This window comes from Stegostoma tigrinum, chromosome 8, assembly GCF_030684315.1.
Source record: "Stegostoma tigrinum isolate sSteTig4 chromosome 8, sSteTig4.hap1, whole genome shotgun sequence".
Taxonomy (NCBI): Eukaryota; Metazoa; Chordata; class Chondrichthyes; order Orectolobiformes; family Stegostomatidae; genus Stegostoma; species Stegostoma tigrinum.
Window position 1 is genome coordinate 9,132,650 of NC_081361.1, and position 20,549 is coordinate 9,153,198.

At 46.5% G+C, this 20,549-nt stretch overlaps 1 protein-coding gene across 9 annotated transcripts in view; it reads left to right on the forward strand.

Annotated features, from left to right (window-relative positions):
• LOC125456310 (retinoic acid receptor RXR-gamma-A-like) overlaps positions 1–20,549 on the forward strand; it is a 174,430-nt gene that overhangs the window by 143,630 nt on the left and 10,251 nt on the right. For all 9 annotated transcript variants that reach the window (XM_059647723.1, XM_059647724.1, XM_059647720.1 and 6 more), the window contains exons 3-5: positions 5,578–5,716; positions 11,742–11,921; positions 14,203–14,363. In XM_059647723.1, coding sequence (XP_059503706.1) covers positions 5,578–5,716; positions 11,742–11,921; positions 14,203–14,363 — 480 coding nt within the window. The remainder of the gene's footprint in view (positions 1–5,577; positions 5,717–11,741; positions 11,922–14,202; positions 14,364–20,549) is intronic.

Below are 20,549 nucleotides of genomic sequence, written 5' to 3' on the forward strand. Positions count from 1 at the left end.
CAGATTTCCTTCCATAAAGGATGTCAGTGAACCGTGGGTTTCACAATCAATAATAATTTCACAAGTCACCATTACCGAGACTAGATTTCAACTCCAGAATTATTAATTGCATTAAATCCTGCCAGTTGCCTTGGTGGGTTTTGAGCCCATGTCCCCCATGCATTAGTCTAAGCCTCTGGATTCCTGGTCTAGTGACACTGCCACACTCATTCCTGTTTATTTTCTTGAACATCTTTTCCTCGTCCTGTCCTTTTAAGACCATTATTAAAACATGTTTGGGTTTTTCACTTTTGTGGAATCCTTCACTCTGTGCGACTGTGTCAAATTCTGTCAGGAAATACTCCTGTGAAGCACCTTGGGAAGTTTTACTGCAACAAAATTGTTAAATAGCATGTTTTAAAAATGTGTGCTGTTCCTTTGTGGAAACAGTGTGTTACAGCCCAGGTACTCAACCAGACGCAATCTCCCCGGGATCCAGGCCTGTGTGATCTGTATCTGAAGCAGTGTGTTATCTACAGGCTGTGCCCTGCAGGGTTTAACCAGTGCTTTTCTCTTGCGTTCTCTGCCCCTTTTGCTGCCTAAATGGACGGAGTGTTGGCCCTGGACAGAGGAAAAAGGCATTGATTCAACCGGGGGGTCAGTGCATTTAACAGGCCTATTTTTTACTCAAAGGATGACGCACTATTGCTCAGCTGTTTGATTTATGGGGCAGGACCAGACTCTGGAATTTCTCCAATGATGGATTACATTCCTGGCTCAGCGTTAAGGGTGGGTCGGGGGTGGGGTTGGTGGTGGTCATGGGCAGCACTGTTCAATGACCTCCAGTCTCCTCACCCTCACAGCCCCACACCCAGGCCAGGAGGTTTGGCAAACCAGTCCTTGTCAGCCAGTTTGCTGCAGCTTCAAAACTCTTTCCCCCAGCTGAAACATACGCAAATCTTGGTAGCTCCTTGTCCTCTTTCCCTCTGTCTACTTCCTAAACCTCACCCCAACTAAGATGAGCGAGAGAGAGACCTGCAAGTTAGAAAGCTAAGCAAGATAAAATGCCCACAAACATTTGTCTTAGTGCCCCGCGAAAAATAAATGTAACAGCAAATATCTCCAGAAAGTGCCCACAAGTGCACTAATGCATGTAACAGGTGATTTTTAAAAAAAATTTGACCATTATAACAGTCGATGCATCCAAAATCTTACCAGTGAACATTAAAGCAACAGTAAAGAGCACTGTGCAGATGTTGGTAGTGGTGTGTGACAGTTAGTGTTGGTACTTGTGGTGATAATGGTGGCTGACGGTGACTGTGCTTAGCTGTGTTGTGCCACTGACCCTTACTCCTAACTACATCCGGTTACTGTTGTCGATACAGTGAGTCTGTGGTCATTACCGTTTCCGTGGTGTCCACAGCTGTTGATTGCTGTGATTTGGCGATCTGTATCAGCTCCTTTTATGCATATGCTTGGAGCTGAGTAAGTGGGAAGCTTCTATTCCAACAACCCTGCATCTCCTTGAGCCCTGTAATGCCTGTGGCTAAAGTAGGCTTTCCACTTAAGAGTTGCTTCACTTGGTTCAAGATGGTGTTCTATCTGACCATAGGGGATTGATGGAACTATCACAGTGGTTGCATTTTCGGTACAATTGATGAACTGGTCAGGAGTTGTTGGGATCTATGGTAACCGAGAAGTTGGTTACAAAGTTGGCTAAATGACAGAAGACAGAGGGTGATGGTAGGAGGCTGATTCTGTGACTGGAGCCCGGAGTCCAGTGGTGTACCACAGGGATCAGTGTTGGGGCTCCTTGTTGCTTGTGATATGCATAAATGATGTCGATGAGAATGTTTGGGGAATGATGAGTAAGTTTGTGGATGACAAAAAGATTGGCCGTGTTGTTGACAGTGAGAAGGCAAGTGTTAGGTTACAGGAGGATATAAATGGATTGGTCAGAGGGGCAGAGGATTTAACCCTGATAAATGTGAGGTGATGCACTTTGGAAGAAGGAACAAGGCGGGGAAATAATCAATGAATGGCAGGACACTAGGAAGCTCAGAGGAACAGTGTGATCTTGGGGTATCTGTCCAGAAATCTCTGACGGTGACAGGACAGGTTAATAGGCTGGTTAAGAAGGTATCTGGGTGCTTGCCTTTATCAGGCAAGGGCAAAGATTAAAAGAGCAGGGCGGGTATGTTGTAGCTGTACAGAGCTTCAGTTAGGCTATAGCTGGAGCACTGTGTACAGTTCTTGTCACCCTACCGTATGGAAGAGGTGATTGTACTGAAGGGGATGCAGAGGAGATTCACCAGGATGTCGCCTGGATTGGGGCATTTCAGTGACGAAGAGGACTGGATAAGCTCAGGTTGTTTCCTTCGGAGCAGAGAAGTTTGAGGGGTTACCTGTATAAGATTCTGAGGGATATGGACAGGGTGGATGGAAAGTGATTATTCCCTTTAGTCAGTGTCAATAGCAGGACAACGCTGTGTAAAAATGAAAGACAGGAGGTTTAGAGAAGATTTGAGGAAACATTTTTTCACCTAGAGGCTGGTGGGGATCTGGAACGCACTGCCTGGGAGGGGAGCTGGAGTAGGGGGAAAAAAGTTATGTGGCATGTTTAAGTATTGTGGTGTGGTTTGACTAATACAGCTAAAAGTAGGATTATCATGGAAAATAGGCATTTAAATCCATGCCCACACAGGATCACAACTTAAGGGAAACTGTTTTAAATCACTGAAAATTACTTGGATTGCACAATGTCATTTACTGGTGAATGAGGGAAAAATCACAAACTTCATACAAGGCTCCTCAACGGACCAATGTCGCAGAAACCTGCAAGGTCGGTTATTTCAACTAGTGCAAAATTAGACAAACTCCATCTTTCCTTCAGACTTCACTTCTTTTGAGCATTTTCAAGCAAATTGCAGGAAATACCCAGGTCAATGGAACAGAAACATGTGCCTATAGCCCTCAAGTGAGGGGAGCTAAAGGTTTGAGGAATGATTAGTCTAATCATATATTCTGCTTTGTTATGCAACTTTTGAGTTCTTTTTGCATTATTTGCAGTGAGTTATTGTGTGAGAGGTGATGAGCTGAGGACTTTGTGGAGACAAAACTGTAGCATTAAAATGCCCCAACACCCGATGCTTCCATAGACACTGCTTTCCTCTCCTCAAGGTGCTGACCCTCACTGGTGGGAGAGGGGAGGTAGCACAGAGCCCACACACCACCTTGAAATCCGCTCCACATGATCTCCCAGCCTGCAGAGTAATGAACAAGGAATAAAACAGACCTTTACCAAAGACACCGGAAGCAGCAACTGAATTATTTTTCATGAAGATCACCATTTTAACAATAACAGCTTTGGTTCTTACTATATTCAGCACAAAAAGTAGCCATTATGAAAGAACACCAACATCATTCTCTGAACTCTGTGCGCGCGCGTGTGTGTGTGTGTGTGTGTGTGTGTGTGTGTGTGTGTGTGTGAGAGAGAGAGAGAGAGAGAGAGAGAGAGAGAGATAGAGACAGACAGACCAACATGGGAAGAAGCCCACCACTTTAGGATGAGAGTTGAGACTGGTAATACTCGTTTTTGTTAATTGAAGTGCTTTTCCAGTTCAAGATTCCTCCTGACCTCTTCAGTTCTGGAAGAGAGAGTTTCTAGCAGCCATGTCCCATGTGAACTGAACCCCAGTGTTTCTATTCTCTGTTTAGAATTGCCGGTTTAATAATTAATTCCCAAGCATGCTTTAAATAGAACAGGCTCATGTACTGTGTCAGATGTCTTTACATGCATAAGAAACCACAGAAGCAAAATGAAGGATCGAACACAGACCTCCTTATAATCCACATGTTCATACACTATTTATAGAGGCATGAAAAGTTAAACTTCTGGAGATGGATTCCAAATTTTAATTTGTTCATTTCAGCAGATTTTTGGCAATATTCTTTGACTAAAATGGAAGGTGATCACGCCTTGATATGAAGGTTACTTACAACAGGAAACCAAATGCCCCCTTACTGTGCGATGACACTGACCTTTCCCATGAAGTTATTCATTTTCAGTAGTTGGGGAATGTTTCAATGTTTGGTGGAAAATTGGGTTCCTGTCTCAAGACTTAATGAAACATAAATTCTTCATGGTTGGGCTCCATTCATGTTGTAGAAATGGCGCTGAGTGTAACAGAGGGTCAGTGTATGCCAGATCCTCTGCATCCTGAGATTGGAAGGGTGCTGCTCTGCTAAATTCAGCAGGGCCTTTTTCTCTTAGGCACCTCTCACAAAGCAGGCACTAGCCCTCTCAAAAGCTGCTCCCCTCATCTCTGGCAAAATCAGTCAGTACTTCTCTGCTCAGCCAGGAACAAAGAACTGAGTCACTTTGTTATCTTGAAACTCAACAAGCTCCCCCTCACTACTTCACGGCATTTCCAATGTCCCCAGGACTGGAAAACATTGTTCTGTCAGTGCCACCAGTAGGAGATGAACTGACTCACATTAACCACATCATTGCAGATCAATGATCACTGGGTCTTTGACTGGCATATGCAAGGGTACGCTTTGTTTTTTAAAAAAAGTGTTAGCACAGAGGAGCCTTGCACGCATTCCTGCATATTTGTAAATTGTGATATACTGTTATATAATGTTCTAAGTAGCAATGTATAATGTGTTATTCTGCTGCTACGGCAAAGCTGTACCCTGTCAGGCCACAAAGGCCAATGTCGTTCAGCCAATCCAAGCCCGGATTGAGCAGTGCCGATTTGTTGTTGGATGAGGGGACTGCGCAGAAATGTCGGTAACTTACAGGCTCCTGCATTCGGTGACTGAAACGCATCAGTGATTGAATAAACATGTCTCCCAAAAAAACCTGAGTTGAAATAAAGTGGGGAGAGCCTGACAGAGAGCAGAAGCACTGGTGTAGACAGGTTAACCTGTTACTGTTAACAAAGTGTGGAGCTGGAGGAACACAGCAGGCCAGGCAGCATCAGAGGAGCAGGAAGGTTGGCATTTCAAGTTGGGACCCTTTTTCATTTTCTGAAGAAGGGTCCTGACCTGAAACGTCAGCTTTCTTGGTCCTCTGATGCTGTCTGACCTGCTGTGTTCCTCCACCTCCAGACCTTGTTATCTCTGACTCCTGCATCTGCAGTTCTTGCTATCTCTCTGTCTTAACCTGTTACTGTGCAGTTTTTCAAGGTTGCTTTTCTTCTTTAACAGTGCGACATGTTCCATTGCGTCCTGCACAGTGCACTTATTCAAAGTAGTTGCAAACGTTGTATCGTTGGTAAACAGAGCGCAGGAAAACGGGCTAATCTGTGTAGGCTGGTGTTTATGCCCTATCTGGGCAGCCTCCTGTCTTAATTTCACCTTTCAGCATTTTAGCAACATTTGAACAACTGCAAAGCCTGCATGAAATCAAATACTGTGTTGTATTATGGACATGCTTCCCAAAGTTCAGTCGCCGGATAGACTTCACAAGTAATTCTCATCAGCAATGTCCATGGGATGGAATTGAATAAGGCGTAATTGAAGTGAATAAGAGCTCATGATCAGGTTTAGGTGTTCCAAGCTCTCTAAATCTGAATCTTTCCTTGCACACAGATCAACGCAGTCAACAGTGTCAGTAGTACAGAGGACATTAAGCCACCACCGGGCCTCAGTGGACTTGGAAACATGAATTGTTACAGCCCAAACTCAATCGCTAAACACATCTGTGCGATATGTGGAGATCGATCCTCAGGTAATGTTGCAAGCTGCCGTCAAAACTCTGCACCGGTGGTAAGTGTCAGTTTCGGCAAAAAAATTCACCTCAATAATTTCCAGCCATTACTTCCTCAATGACTGTGGTAACTCCTGTCAGTAAGCTCTGCTGTTGGCTGTGTTTTGTACATTATTCACCCAGAAGCCAGGTTGGCGTGACTTTGTGTAATACATTTGATATGTTGCAAAAATTTGGAGGGGGGGTGCTCAGCAGTGAGGAGGATAGACTGAGATTACAGGAGGAGGGAGGCAGGACTGATCAGATGGGCTGATCAGCAGCAAATGGAATTCCCAATCTGGGTAAATGTGAGATGATGTACTAGGGCAGGACAGACAAGGCAAGGGAATACATGATGGACAGTAGGACCCTGGGAAACATCGAGGATCAGGGAGACCCTGGTGTGAATGTGCACTGGTCCCTTAAGGTTAAGCGAGGTGGTTAAAGTGGTTGAGAAGGCATCTGGTAAACTTGTGTTTACTAGCTGAGACACAGTTTAAGAACAGAGATGTTATGCTGGAACTGTATGAAATGCTGGTTAAGCCTTAGCTAGAGTAATGTATGCAGTTCAGGAATCCACATAATCGCACTAGAGAGAGTACAGAGGAGATTTACCAGGATCAGAGATAATGGGAACTGCAGACACTGGAGAATCCAAGATAAAAAAGTGTGAAGCTGGACGAACACAGCAGGCAAAGCAGCCTCTCAGGAGCACAAAAGCTGACATTCTGGCCCTAGACCGTTCATCAGAGAGGGGGATGGGGAGAGGGTTCTGAAATAAATAGGGAGAGAAGGGGTGGCGGACCGAAGATGAATAGAGGAGAAGGTAGGCGGAGAGGAAAGTAGAGGTGGGGAGGTGGGCAGGGGATAGGTCAATCCGGGGAGGACAGACAGGTTAAGGAGGCGAGATGAGGTTAGTAGGTGGGAAATGGAGGTGCGGCTTGAGGTGGGAGGAGGGGATAGGTGAGAGGAAGAACAGGTTAGGGAGGCGGGGACGAGCTGGGCTGGTTTTGGGATGCAGTGAGGGGAAAGTTGAGCTGGGCTGGTTTTGGGATGCAGTGGGGAAGGGGGAGATTTTGAAGCTTGTGAAGTCCTCATTGATACCATTGGGCTGCAGGGTTCCCAAGCGGAATATGAGTTGTTGTTCCTGCAACCTTCGGGTGGCATCATTGCGGCACTGCAGGAGGCCCATTGTGGACTTACCAAGAGATGTGGGATTTACCAGGATGTTACCTGGGCTGGAGGGTTTCAGTTCTGAAAGGAGATTGGACAGACTGGGGTTGTTTTCCGTAGAGCAGAGGAGATTGACAGGGGACGTGATTGAGATGTGTCTAATTATGAGGGGCACAGTTGGGGTAGACAGGAATAAAGTTTTTCCATTGGTGGAGGATTCAGTGACCAGGCAGCATAGATGTAAGGTAAGGAGCCGGAGGTTTAGAAGAGATGTGAGGAAAACAGTTTTCACACAGAGGGTGGTGGGAATCTGGAACTCACCGATTGTAAGTGGGGGAGAGACAGAAACACTCAGAATATTGAAGTATCAGTCTTAAGTACTTAAATGCCAAAGCATACAAGGCTATGGGCGAAGTGTTGGAAAATGGACTTTGAGAAGCTGAGTGCCTGTTTTTGACTAGTGTGGATACAGTGGGCTGAAGAGACTTTTTTCCAGGCTGTGGATCTCTATGAGACTATTGACTCAAGTTTTTAGGCCTGAGAGGATGCCACAGTGACAGAATTGACTTCAATGAGTGAGCACAGAAGGAGGCCATTCGACCCTTTTCTGACTGCACTGCTTCTTACTCATACATCCCTGAGCTTTCACAATTATCCTGCAGCGTTGTTTCCATTCAAGTATGTATTTATTCTTGCATTTATCCCATTTGCCTTTGAAGATTGCTGTTGAATGTGCGTCTAGCGCATTTACAGCCTGCACATTCCAGGCCACGACCCTTTGCTGGGTAGACATTTCCTCCTCCTCTCCCTGACAAGGACACAGGTTCGGAGCAGAATTAGACTATCTTGGCCCTTCTTAACACCGTGCGAGAAAAGGTTTCTCCTCAAATCTGTTGAAAATGTTTCTGTCTTTACCCCTTTCTTTTTAAACAGTGGCGTCTAGTTTTAGATTGCCATACACATCCTTTCCACACACACCTTGCCAAGGCCCTTGTAGGGTTCTTTTGCCAATTTCTTGAAACCCACACCCCTTTTTGCTCAAGTTCCATAATCACTTTGAATTCCTCTAACTTTTAGCCTTCTCTGCAGAAAATGGAGCCTCTTTAAAAGTGCTCAGTCCCTGTGGATATTGGGGAATTTTTTTCACAAGGCTTGCTAGAAATAATTGATAATGACAGCTTACTTTGCTGTAGACCCTCCTGGGGTTTGTTTGTACATCTACCAGATTGGAAAGGTTCTTGGTTTGTTTTGTTCAGTTGATGGGAAGCCCTCTGGACACAGGCTAAGTTGGAGAAAAGCTTGCTGTATGAACAAGCTGCCTAGCTGATCCTTCCAATTCTGAGAAGCACAAGGTCAGAATGAAAGCTTATCTGCTCTTTTGAAAGATTGCATTTTCTGAGTAGCCTGTATCTATAAGACATCAGTGATGAATGTGTCTACTTTGTGACTTAACCACAAAAGCCAGAATATCCCACATATTGTCCTTTTGACTTGAAGACTAACCCATTAGTAGGTGCTTTTTTTCTCACCAAGCCAATCTCTGCAGAGAAATCTTTTCTTATCCTTTTTTTTTGCCTCTGAGTTTGTGTACTTGTTTTGGCAGTAGTTACAGGGATAAGCATCCCAACCTCTTATTATGTACACTGACAAATATAAATCTTCATTCAGGAAATTTTGTTTTAAGAGTAAATCTGTAATTTTGTTTGTAAAGCAACTTGCCTGGCAGACCACCTTGTATGACGCTTGTTGTGGGTAAGGTAGTCAGTTAGTCATATTGGTAACTGGAAAGTTGTTACTATAAATTGAGGGTGTTGTGGGCAGCACAGTGACTAAGTAATTAGGGTTGCTGCCTCACAGCACCAGGGCCCGGGGTTCGATTCCAGTCTTGGGTGACTTTCTATGTGGAGTTTACATGTTTTACCCATGTCTATATGGGCTTCCTGTGGGTGTAAAAGATGTCATGACGGTAGATCAGGGACTTTTCAGTAGTGCTCTGACCAGAATTAGTCCCTCAATCAATGTAATTTAAACATATTATCTGGTCATCTTTTCATTGCTGTTTGTGGGATATTGCTGTGTACAAAATTGCTGCTGCCATTTTTTTCTACATTTTGAACACAAACTCCACTTTAACAGCACTGAATAGCTGCAAAGCACTTTGGAGCTCCTTGAGATTATAAAGGGCGCTACTGAAATGCAAGTCTTTTTTTAATTATGTACAAGAGCGCAACAGATTTAAGCGGAGCTTCAAAAACTGCTAAATCATTGATGAGCACAGCTATTACATTCAAATTTCTTGCATTATGAATGCTTCAGTTAGCGCACTCGACATTTCTATGTGGGCTTGGATCCCGGGCCTAAGCAGGCACTTCAATCAACAGGCACAGGAATGAGCAATGATTGCAATAATGAATGGCAGAGTTTGCAAACAGTCAGATCTCGATCTTCCAAGGCCCCAGCTCAGCCTTTATTCACTGCGAACACCTGAAACCCTTTGATGTGAATGTGGGAAGGTTCCTGCAGAGCAGTGTGAGTGGGTAGGGAGATTGTGAGATTTCTTTTCCTCACCGGACTAAGTGGGTGTAAGGGGATCCTGGGAACAAAGGGAAGGTGGCTGTGCCCATCATTGAGAGCTATAGAATGTGGACTGGGTGTCCGTCAGCCATCCTTTGCTTTCCGCAGCTGGAACTGTGTGCGCTGTGAGTAATGTTCAGTTCAGTGCAAGCACCAGCAAAGGGACGATGCTGGTGTGCTGGTAAAGTTACTGAAGGCTCAGGTTAATGCTGTTTCAAATCCCACCATGGCTGCTGGTGAAGTTGCAATTTATTTGTTAAATCAGGAATATGAAACTAACTTTAGTGATGGTAATCATGTCTTTGATTGTTGGAGGAACCCATCTGGTTCACCAACGTCCTTTAGGGAAGGAAATCTGCCATCCTCACCTGGTGTGACCTATACGTGACTCCTGACCTACACCAGTGTGATTGACTCTTAACTGCCCTCTGAAATGGCCGAGCAAGCTGCTTATTTCAAGGGAAATTGGCGATGGCACTGCCAGCGATGCTTATAGCCGAGGAAAGGGTTAAGACAAGGGAGGTGTTTGAGATTAACATTTGGGTCTAATACAGACTTAAATTTTCGCAATAAATGCCTTATCACATCCTTAAAAATGGTTTACGTGTAAATAAGCATCAATCAGCCCAGAAATGGAAAATGACCAATTGACCTCTTTCTCAGTTTTCCTTAAATTAACATCACCATCGGCTGGGAGGAAGCCCCTCTGTAGGTGGGACAGCACAGAGAACAAGCCATTTGGCCCAACCAAACTCATTCTAGTCTTCATGCATACATTACACTCCTACCTTAGAACAACATCCACATGGGAGAGAAGTTGGAACTTAGGTACAATGTGTCATCTGAAAACCAGCATCTCTGACACAGTGGCACTCCCACAGTACTGCACTGGAATGCTATTCTGGATCTTGTGGTCAAGACTCAGGAACTGTTTTGGGATGTGTTCTTTATACCAGTATTCAGACCAGAATTCTTTTGAGCAATGTTTGCTGCATTATATACATGGTGATTGTACAGCAAACAGTTTGAGCTCCCAGCTCTGGTGCTAATAAGGTCTTTAACAAGTTACGATCCCCCTGAATTGACAGCGGACTGCTGCCTTGTGAGGAACTCTCCACAACACCTGGCAGACATGTAAAAGATGCAGCTCGTTGCTGCTAACACTTTATCAGACTGCCGTACTTTCCATTCCAGCCCGCATCGTTCAGCTCCCAACAAGCTTCCACCTGAGGAACGCATTTTCTCGCACACAAAGTGTGGTTAGGATTTGAAATGAACTGCCCGAGAGCGTGGTGGAGGCAGGCTCAGTCAGGGCTTTCAAAATGAAACGTGGCTATTGCCTGAAAAGGAGGATTGTTGAGGGTCACCGAGCGTAGTAGCACTGGGAGATTTCCTGCTCCCAGAAGGCCAGCACAGACACAGGAGGCCGACCAACCACCTGTTCTGTAATTGTGTGCAGTGGCGTCACTGTTGCTCAGTCTCAATGTGTGCTCACCCTCACCCTCGCGGAGCTAGCTGTAACTTTCTCCCCATCTCTCTCTCGTTCCCGCGCTCTCTCTCCTCCCGCGCTCTCTCTCCTCCCGCGCTCTCTCTCCTCCCGCGCTCTCTCTCCTCCCGCGCTCTCTCTCCTCCCGCGCTCTCTCTCCTCCCGCGCTCTCTCTCCTCCCGCGCTCCCTCTCCTCCCGCGCTCCCTCTCCTCCCGCGCTCCCTCTCCTCCCGCGCTCCCTCTCCTCCCGCGCTCCCTCTCCTCCCGCGCTCCCTCTCCTCCCGCGCTCCCTCTCCTCCCGCGCTCCCTCTCCTCCCGCGCTCCCTCTCCTCCCGCGCTCCCTCTCCTCCCGCGCTCCCTCTCCTCCCGCGCGCTCTCTCCTCCCGCGCGCTCTCTCCTCCCGCGCGCTCTCTCCTCCCGCGCGCTCTCTCCTCCCGCGCGCTCTCTCCTCCCGCGCGCTCTCTCCTCCCGCGCGCTCTCGCGTTCTCCTCTCGTTCTCACTAATCTCTCGTTCTTGCGTTCTCCTCTCTCATTCTTGCGTTCTCCTCTCTCGTTCTCTCGTTCTCGTTCCTCTCTCGTTCTCTCGTTCTCGTTCCTCTCTCGTTCTCTCGTTCTCGTTCCTCTCTCGTTCTCGTTCCTCTCTCGTTCTCGTTCCTCTCTCGTTCTCGTTCTTCTCTCTCGTTCTCGTTCTTCTCTCTCGTTCTCGTTCTTCTCTCTCGTTCTCGTTCTTCTCTCTCGTTCTCTCTTCTCTCTCGTTCTCTCTTCTCTCTCCAGGAAAGCATTACGGGGTGTATAGCTGTGAGGGCTGTAAAGGCTTCTTCAAACGGACTGTGCGCAAGGACCTTACCTACACTTGTCGTGACACCAAAGACTGCATCATCGACAAACGGCAACGCAATCGCTGCCAGTACTGTCGCTACCAGAAATGCCTGGCCACGGGGATGAAAAGGGAAGGTAGGTGCCAGTAACTTTGTCCCTTCCCAATGTACTACTGACCCAGAGATGGTTGGATCCATAGCCGTGACCCACACTTTACTCATGAGTGCCCCCTGTAGGATGGTGGTAGAGGAATTGCTATTCAGACTACCCCACACTGGGCAACGTAGAGTAGGTTTTATAACAAATAAATGTTTAGCTAGTGCTTTTAATGTAATAAAGTTTCCTAAGGAGCTCCAGTGTTATCAAGCATAACCAGACAGCAAGCACAAAAGGTGATGTGAGCGCAGATTGCCAAAAGCTTGGTTCATGAGGCAACTTCTAAGGAACATCTTAAAGAAGAAAGAGAAGAAGGACAAGAATTTGTATTCCAGAGCTTAGTGCCGAGGCAGTGGGAGGTACAGCCAGCAATGACAACGTAATTAACATTGGGGATTCTTAACTTCCCAAAATCAGATGAGTGCAGCTTTCCCAGAGGATTATGGGGACTGTGGGAGGGATATGAAAAGAAGGGTGATAAATTTTAAATGAAAGCAATAAAATTAGTTTCTCATCTGCATTCCTTCAGCCACAGAGGCTGGCATTGACTGACCCCCCTCTCCCTCACGCCGACAGTCCCCCTCTCCCTCACGCCGACAGTCCCCCTCTCCCTCACGCCAACGGTGTCCCCACCCCTCACGGCGACGGTGCCCCCACCCCTCATGCAGCCAGTCCCCACTCCCCTCATGCAGAATATCCCTCCCCTTATGCTGACAGTACACCCAGCCCCTCTTGCTGACGCCCCCCCCCCCCCCCCCCCCCCCACATTCCTGGAACTCCCCTCATGCTGACAGTACTCCTTCCTTCACGCTAACAGCCCCCCCCACCCCACACGCTGACAGCCCCCCACCTCTCACGCTGACAGTCCCCAACCCACTCACACTGACATTACTGCCCAATGCATGCACCCCTCACACCCCCAACGTTGATGGTTAGCCCCGGGCAAAACATTGTGTGTGACATGCACCTGCTAATCAAGGACGTCTGCATCTCTTAAAATCGATGGACAGCAAGTTTCATGTTGAATAAATAATCCATACAATGAGCTCTTGGCAAAAACAACACTGCTATTTGCTGCAGATATTCTGTGGAATTGTTCTCTTCCTGGCACTCAGGAGGCTTAGTAACAGGTTGGAGAACCGATGGTCTGTGCAGACTCTTAATGAGGTTACGAGAGGTTAGTTGTCATATTGAAAGGGTCTGAAATTGGAAGCAAGCTTCTGATATTAGTCAGACAGAAGATAGGAAACAGTGACTAGGGCTGTTCCAATTGACTGGATCTGATTAGTGACATCCCTCATGTTCTGTACTGGAAGGTTAGCTTTTCACTTCTCAAAATTATAGGTAAACAAGTTCATCGTCCTACATCCAAGTTTGCAGACAGCACTGTGCCAGGTGCCACTCCAAAGAGCTGAAAGCTAATTGGGGACCTGCAGCTGCTGGTGGAGGACAGGACCTCTGAGGGATTACACTGCCTGGATGAGTGTAGCTCCAACAATACTCAAGAGGCTCAGTACCATCTAGAAAGGACAAAGCAGTCAACTTAATTGGTAGCCTATGCACTCACTTCAACATTCACTTCCTTCACAGGCGGTATTCAGTGGCAGCAGTAGATACCATCTTTGAGATGCACTGCAGTAATTCACTGAGGTTCCTTTAGATAGCATTGCCCAAACCCATGACCGTTTCCATCTGGACAAACAAGGCCTTTCCCTTCTCATCTTAAAACTATGCCCTCTAGATTTGGACTCCCCCACCCTGAGGAAAAGACCCTGCCTGTTTACCCTAGCCATGCTCCTCATGATTTTATAAACCTTTATAAGGTTACCCGTCAACCTCTGACACTCCAGGGAAAATAGCCCGAGCCTATTCAGCCTCTCCCCATAGCTTGAGTACTCCAACTCTGGCAACATCCTTTTAAATATTTTCTGAATCCTTTCAAGCTTCACAACATCCTTCCTATGACAGGGAGACCAGAATCGCTCACAGTATTCCAATGTCTCGTACAGCCGTAATATGACCTCCCAACTCCTATACCCAATGCACTGACCAATAAAGACAACCGTAGCCCTCCACTGAGAATGTGAGAGGGTGGTGGGTGGGGAGATGGCTCGGGCGAGACAGTGGAAAGCAATTAAAAGCTTTGAAGGGGCAAGTTCACAAGGCTCCCTCCTCCAACCCCCACCCCGATTCCACTCAGGGTAAAGTGAGATATATTTCTGCGACCTGCTTTTCTGCACAATATCCAATTTGCTTTCAGCCGTTCAAGAGGAAAGGCAGCGGGGGAAGGAACGAAGCGACAATGAGCTGGAGCCCAGCAGCAGCGTCAATGATGACATGCCAGTGGAGAAAATTCTAGAAGCGGAACTAGCTGTGGAGCCAAAGACAGAGACATACGTGGATGCCAGTGCAGGAAATTCGGTGTGTAATACAGATTCCCTTCCAACTCTCTTTCTGCTTAACGTAAGAATAAGTACCATGACTAAATTCAAACATAGTTTGAACTAAAGCATTGTGCACGTTTAAATATGTTGGCGATCATTTGGGTTCTCACTGGGGTTGCTGTCAGTCACAGCACTGCCCTGTATCAGCTGTCAGCAGGGAATCTTTTTGAGTTGTGGCCTCTCCTGTCTTGTGTAGACCAGCAGTAGGCAAATTGCTGGCACTCGCACACCTCCCACTTTACTGGTGTGGTCCACATAATTCCCCATCAGCACAGGTTTCCTCCCCAATATGTGGCAATGAGTGGGGTCACAATGACATATTGTCGTGAGACTCGGTCCCCTTCAGCAATTTTACAGATGCCTAGTTAGGTGCTAGGAATCTGATTTTGTCGATAGGTACCGCAGCGACCTTTCACCCTGCCTTTGGGTTGCATAAAGGTAAGACTGATGAGTTGAGGATTTCCACATTCTGCTGACTGTATTTGATAGCAACAGTGTGGAAGAGGCTTTATTTCCGGTTTAAAAGCATAGAGGGAGCTTTACCGTGTATCTAAGCTCCATGCTGTCCCTGTCCTGGTGACAGCGTGAACGGAACTTTACTTTCAGTGAAAAGAGTAGACAGAGTCTTATTCTGTATCCTCTCTGTTCTGTACCTCTCCTGAGAGGGTTTGATAAGAACAGTGTAGAGGGAGCTTTGCTTTGTTCATTCTAAAAGATTGGATAAAGCTTTCCTTTCAGTTTAAAAAGGTAGATGAAGCTTTGCTGTGTATCTAACCTCATGCTATCTCTGTCCTGGAGTGTCTGATGGGGAAAGTGTTGAGGAGACTTTGTTTCCATTTCAAAAAAGGTAGCTGTTTGTAATCCCTTGCTCCTTGTACTGGGCATGTTTGCTGGGGGACAATGTCACAGGAACTTTACTTTAAGTTTAAAAGAGTACAAGGAGCTCTACTCTTTATCTAATCCTGTGCTGTCACTGTCCTGGGGGTTTTTGATGGGGACAGAGAAATGCTCCTTCCAATGTAACCAGCACTGTGCTCTCCCTGTCCTGATGGTGGGTATGCTGGAAAGTTTCCCCATGCTTCCATATTCTTATATTTCTATGCATGCTTACGTAGGTCGGTCTCCTATGCCTGTGTGTACCTATGTGTATGTGTGAGAGCTGCAGTGCAAAAACACAAGAATTAAAACAAGGAATCAGCCATGTGTCCCTGGATGTACGCTGCCATCTATTAAAATAGTGGCTAACCTAATTGTAGCCACAGGTCCAGTCTCCTATCCACCCCCAATAACCCTTTGACTCTCTTATTGATCGAAGATCAATCGTACCTTTTTGCTCATTCATGGGATGTGGGCCTTGTTGTCTACTCAAAAATTGGGGAAGAGGAAACTATGATACAATTAGACATGAGTTAGGAAGCATGGACTGGGAGCAGTTGTTCCATGGTAAGGGAACTATAGACATGTGGAGACTGTTTAAGGAACAGTTGTTGGGAGTGATGAGTAAATATGTCCCTCTGAGACAGGCAAGAAGGGGTAAGATAAAGGAACCTTGGATGACGAGAGCGGTGGAGCTTCTTGTGAAAAGGAAGAAGGTAGCTTACATAAGGTGGAGGAAGCTAGGGTCAAGTTCAGCTAGAGAGGATTACATGCAGGCAAGGAAGGAGCTCAAAAATGGTCTGAGGAGAGCCAGGAGGGGGCACGAGAAAGGCTTGGCAGAAGGAATCCGGGAAAACAGAAAGGCATTTTACACTTACGTGAGGAATAAGAGAATGATCAAAGAAAGAGTAGGGCCGATCAGGGATAGCATAGGGAACTTGTGTGTGGAGCCTGAGGAGGTAGGGGAAGCCCTAAATGAGTTTTTTGCTTCTGTCTTTACGAAAGAAACGAACTTTGTAGTGAATGAAACCTTTGAAGAGCAGGTGTGCATGCTGGAATGGATAGAGATAGACGAAGCTGATGTGCTGAAAATTTTGTCAAACATTAAGATTGACAAGTCGCCAGGCCCGGACCAGATTTGTCCTCGGCTGCTTTGGGAAGCGAGAAATGCGATTGCTTCGCCACTTGCGAAGATCTTTGCATCCTCGCTCTCCACTGGAGTCGTACCTGAGGACTGGAGAGAGGCAAATGTAATTCCTCTCTTCAAGAAAGGAAATAGGGAAATCCCCGGCAATTATAGACCGGTAAGTCTCACGTCTGTCGTCTACAAGGTGTTAGAAAGGATTCTGAGGGGTAAGATTTATGACCATCTGGAAGAGCATGGCTTGATCAAATACAGTCAACACGGCTTTGTGAGGGGTAGGTCATGCCTTACAAACCTTATCGAGTTTTTTGAGGATGTGACTAGAAAAGTTGATGAGGGTCGAGCTGTGGATGTGGTGTATATGGACTTCAGTAAGGCATTTGATAAGGTTCCCCATGGTAGGCTCATTCAGAAGGTCAGGAGGAATGGGATACAGGGGAACTTAGCTGCTTGGATACAGAATTAGCTGGCCAACAGAAGACAGCGAGTGGTAGTAGAAGGAAAATATTCTGCCCGGAAGTCAGTGGTGAGTGGGGTTCCACAGGGCTCTGTCCTTGGGCCTCTACTGTTTGTAATTTTTCTTAATGACTTGGATGAGGGGATTGAAGGATGGGTCAGCAAGTTTGCAGACGACACAAAGGTCGGAGGTGTCGTTGACAGTGTAGAGGGCTGTTGTAGGCTGCAGCGGGACATTGACAGGATGCAGAGATGGGCTGAGAGGTGGCAGATGGAGTTCAACCTGGATAAATGCGAGGTGATGCATTTTGGAAGGTCGAATTTGAAAGCTGAGTACAGGATTAAGGATAGGATTCTTGGCAGCGTGGAGGAACAGAGGGATCTTGGTGTGCAGATACATAGATCCCTTAAAATGGCCACCCAAGTGGACAGGGTTGTTAAGAAAGCATATGGTGTTTTGGCTTTCATTAACAGGGGGATTGAGTTTAAGAGTCGTGAGATCTTGTTGCAGCTCTATAAAACTTTGGTTAGACCGCACTTGGAATACTGCGTCCAGTTCTGGGCGCCCAATTATAGGAAAGATGTGGATGCTTTGGAGAGGGTTCAGAGGAGGTTTACCAGGATGCTGCCTGGACTGGAGGGCTTATCTTATGAAGAGAGGTTGACTGAGCTCGGTCTCTTTTCATTGGAGAAAAGGAGGAGGAGAGGGGACCTAATTGAGGTATACAAGATAATGAGAGGCATAGATAGAGTTGATAGCCAGAGACTATTTCCCAGGGCAGAAATGGCTAGCACGAGGGGTCATAGTTTTAAGCTGGTTGGTGGAAAGTATAGAGGGGATGTCAGAGGCAGGTTCTTTACGCAGAGAGTTGTGAGAGCATGGAATGCGTTGCCAGCAGCAGTTGTGGAAGCAAGGTCATTGGGGTCATTTAAGAGACTGCTGGACATGTATATGGTCACAGAAATTTGAGGGTGCATCCATGAGGATCAATGCTCGGCACAACATTGTGGGCAGAAGGGCCTGTTCTGTGCTGTACTGTTCTATGTTCTATGTATTACCCATCCATAATCCCCCTTGAGAAGGTGGTGGAGAGCTGTCTTTTTGAACCGCTGCAGCCCATTTGGTGTAGGGATTACCTGCAGTGCTGTTTGAGAGGGAATTCCTCAATTTTGCCCCAGCGACACAAAAGCATCAGTGACATATTTCCAAACCCAGATGTCATTTGGTTTGGAGGGAAACTTGTGGATGGTGTTCTCATGTACCTACTGCCCTTGTCCTTCTAGATGGAAGTGGTCGTGGGTTTGGAAGGACCTATTTTAAGAAGTCTTAGTGAATTTCTGCAGTGCTTCTTGCAGATGGTGCAGAATATATATAACTGTACATCAATGGTGGAGGGACTGCATAATTGTGGATGTGATGCCAATCAAGTGGGCTGCTTTGTCCTGGATGGTGTCAAGCTTCTGGAGTGTTGTTGGAGCTGCACTCATCCAGGCAAGTGGGGAATATTTCCTCACACTCCTGACTTGTGCCTTGTAGATGGTGGACAGGATTTGGGGAGTCAGGACGTGAGTGATTCAGGGCAGGATTTCTAGCTTCTGAGTTGCTGCTGTAGCAACTGTATTTATAGTTTCTTGTCAATGGTAGCCCCGAGGATGTTGACAATGGGTGTTTAAGTGATGGGAATGGCATAGAACCACAAGTGGAGATGGTTAGGTTCTTCCTTGCTGGAGATAGTCAATGCCTGGCACGTGTAGTGAGAATGTAACTTGCTACTTATCAGCCCAAGCCTAGATATTGCCCAGGTCGTGCTTTGAACATGCTTTGCTCTCACGGCTGAGGAGTCACAAATGGTGCTGAAATTGTGCAATCATCTGCGAACGTCCCTACGTCTGACCTTATGATAGAGGGAAGGTCATTGATGAAATGACTGAAGATGGTTGGGCATGGGACACTCCCCTGAGGAATTTCAGAGGATGGCTGAGAGTCAACCACATTGCTGTGGGTCTGGAGCCCATATGTAGGCCAACCCAGAGAAGGACAGCAGATTTCCTTCCTTCAAGGAGTTCACGAACCCAATGTTTTCACAATAATCAACAATCTCCTCATCGGGTGATTTTAAACTAATTCAGCAGGGGGGTGGGAGCCAAAATTGTAGTTCAAGTATAGAAAAGGTTGAGAATAGGGAGGTCCGAATCAAGTTTCAGGGACGCAAGATGGCACCGGCAAGCAAGAAGTTGGTTTGATGTGTGTCTACTTCAACGCCAGAAGCGCCCGGAATAAGATGGGTGAACTTGCAGCATGTGTTAGTACCTGGGACTTCGATGTTGTGGCCATTTCGGAGACATGGATAGAGCAGGGACAGGAATGGTTGTTGCAGGTTCCGGGATTGAGAAGTTTCAGTAAGAACAGAGAAGATGGTAAAAGAGGGGGAGGTATGGCATTGTTGATCAAGGACAGTATTACAGTTGCAGAAAGGATGTTTGGGGACTCGTCAGCTGAGGTTAGAAACAGGAAAGGAGAGGTCACCCTGTTGGGAGTTTTCTATTCGCCTCCGAATAGTTGCAGATATGTAGAGGAAAGGATAGCAAAGATGATTGTCGATAGGAGTGAGAGAGACAGGGTAGTTGTCATGGGGGACTTCAACTTTCCAAATATTGACTGGGAACACTAGTTCGAGTACTATAGATAGGTCAGTTTTTGTCCAGTGTGTGCAGGAAGGCTTCCTGACACAGTGTGTAGATAGGCCAACAAGGGGCGAAGCCACATTTGGTACTGGGTAATGAGCCCGGCCAGGTGTTAGATTTGGAAGTAGGTGAGCACTTTGGTGATAGCCATCACAATTCTGTTATGTTTACTTTAGTGATGGAAAGGGATAAGTGTATACCACTGGGCAAGAGTTATAGCTGGGGGAAAGGCAATTACGATAAGATTAGGCAAGATTTAGGGAGCATAGGATGGGGAAGGAAACTGCAGGGGATGGGCACATTAGAAATGTGGAGCCTATTCAAGGAAAAACTCCTGTGTGCCCTAGATAAGTATGTACCTGTCAGGCAGGGAGGAAGCGGTAGAGCGCGGGAGCCGTGGTTTACGAAGGAAGTGGAATCTCTGGTCAAGAGGAAGAAGAAGGCTTATGTTAGGATGAGATGTGAAGGCTCAGTTAGGGCACTTGAGGGCTACGAGGTAGCCAGGAAAGACCTAAAGAGAGAGCTCAGAAGAGCCAGGAGGAGACATGAGAAGTTGATGGCGGATAGGATCAGGGTAAACCCTAAAGCTTTCTATAGGTATTTAAGGAATAAAAGAATGACGAAAGTAAGATTAGGCCCAATCAAGGATAGTAGTGGTAAGTTGTGTGTGGAGTCAGAGGAGATAGGGGAAGCACTAAATGAATATTTTTCAACAGTATTCACTCTAGAAAATGACAATGTTGTTGAGGAGAATACTGAGATACAGGCTATTAGACTAGGTGGGATTGAGGTTCACAAGGAAGAGTGTGAAGATACATAAGTCCCCTGGGCCGGATGGGATTTATCCTGGGATCCCTTGGGAAGCCAGGGAGGAGATTACCGAGCCTTTGGCATTGATCTTTAACTCGTCATTGTCTACAGGAATAGTGCCAGACGACTGGAGGATAGCAATGTGGTTCCCCTGTTCAAGAAGGGGAGTAGAGACAACCCTGGTAATTATAG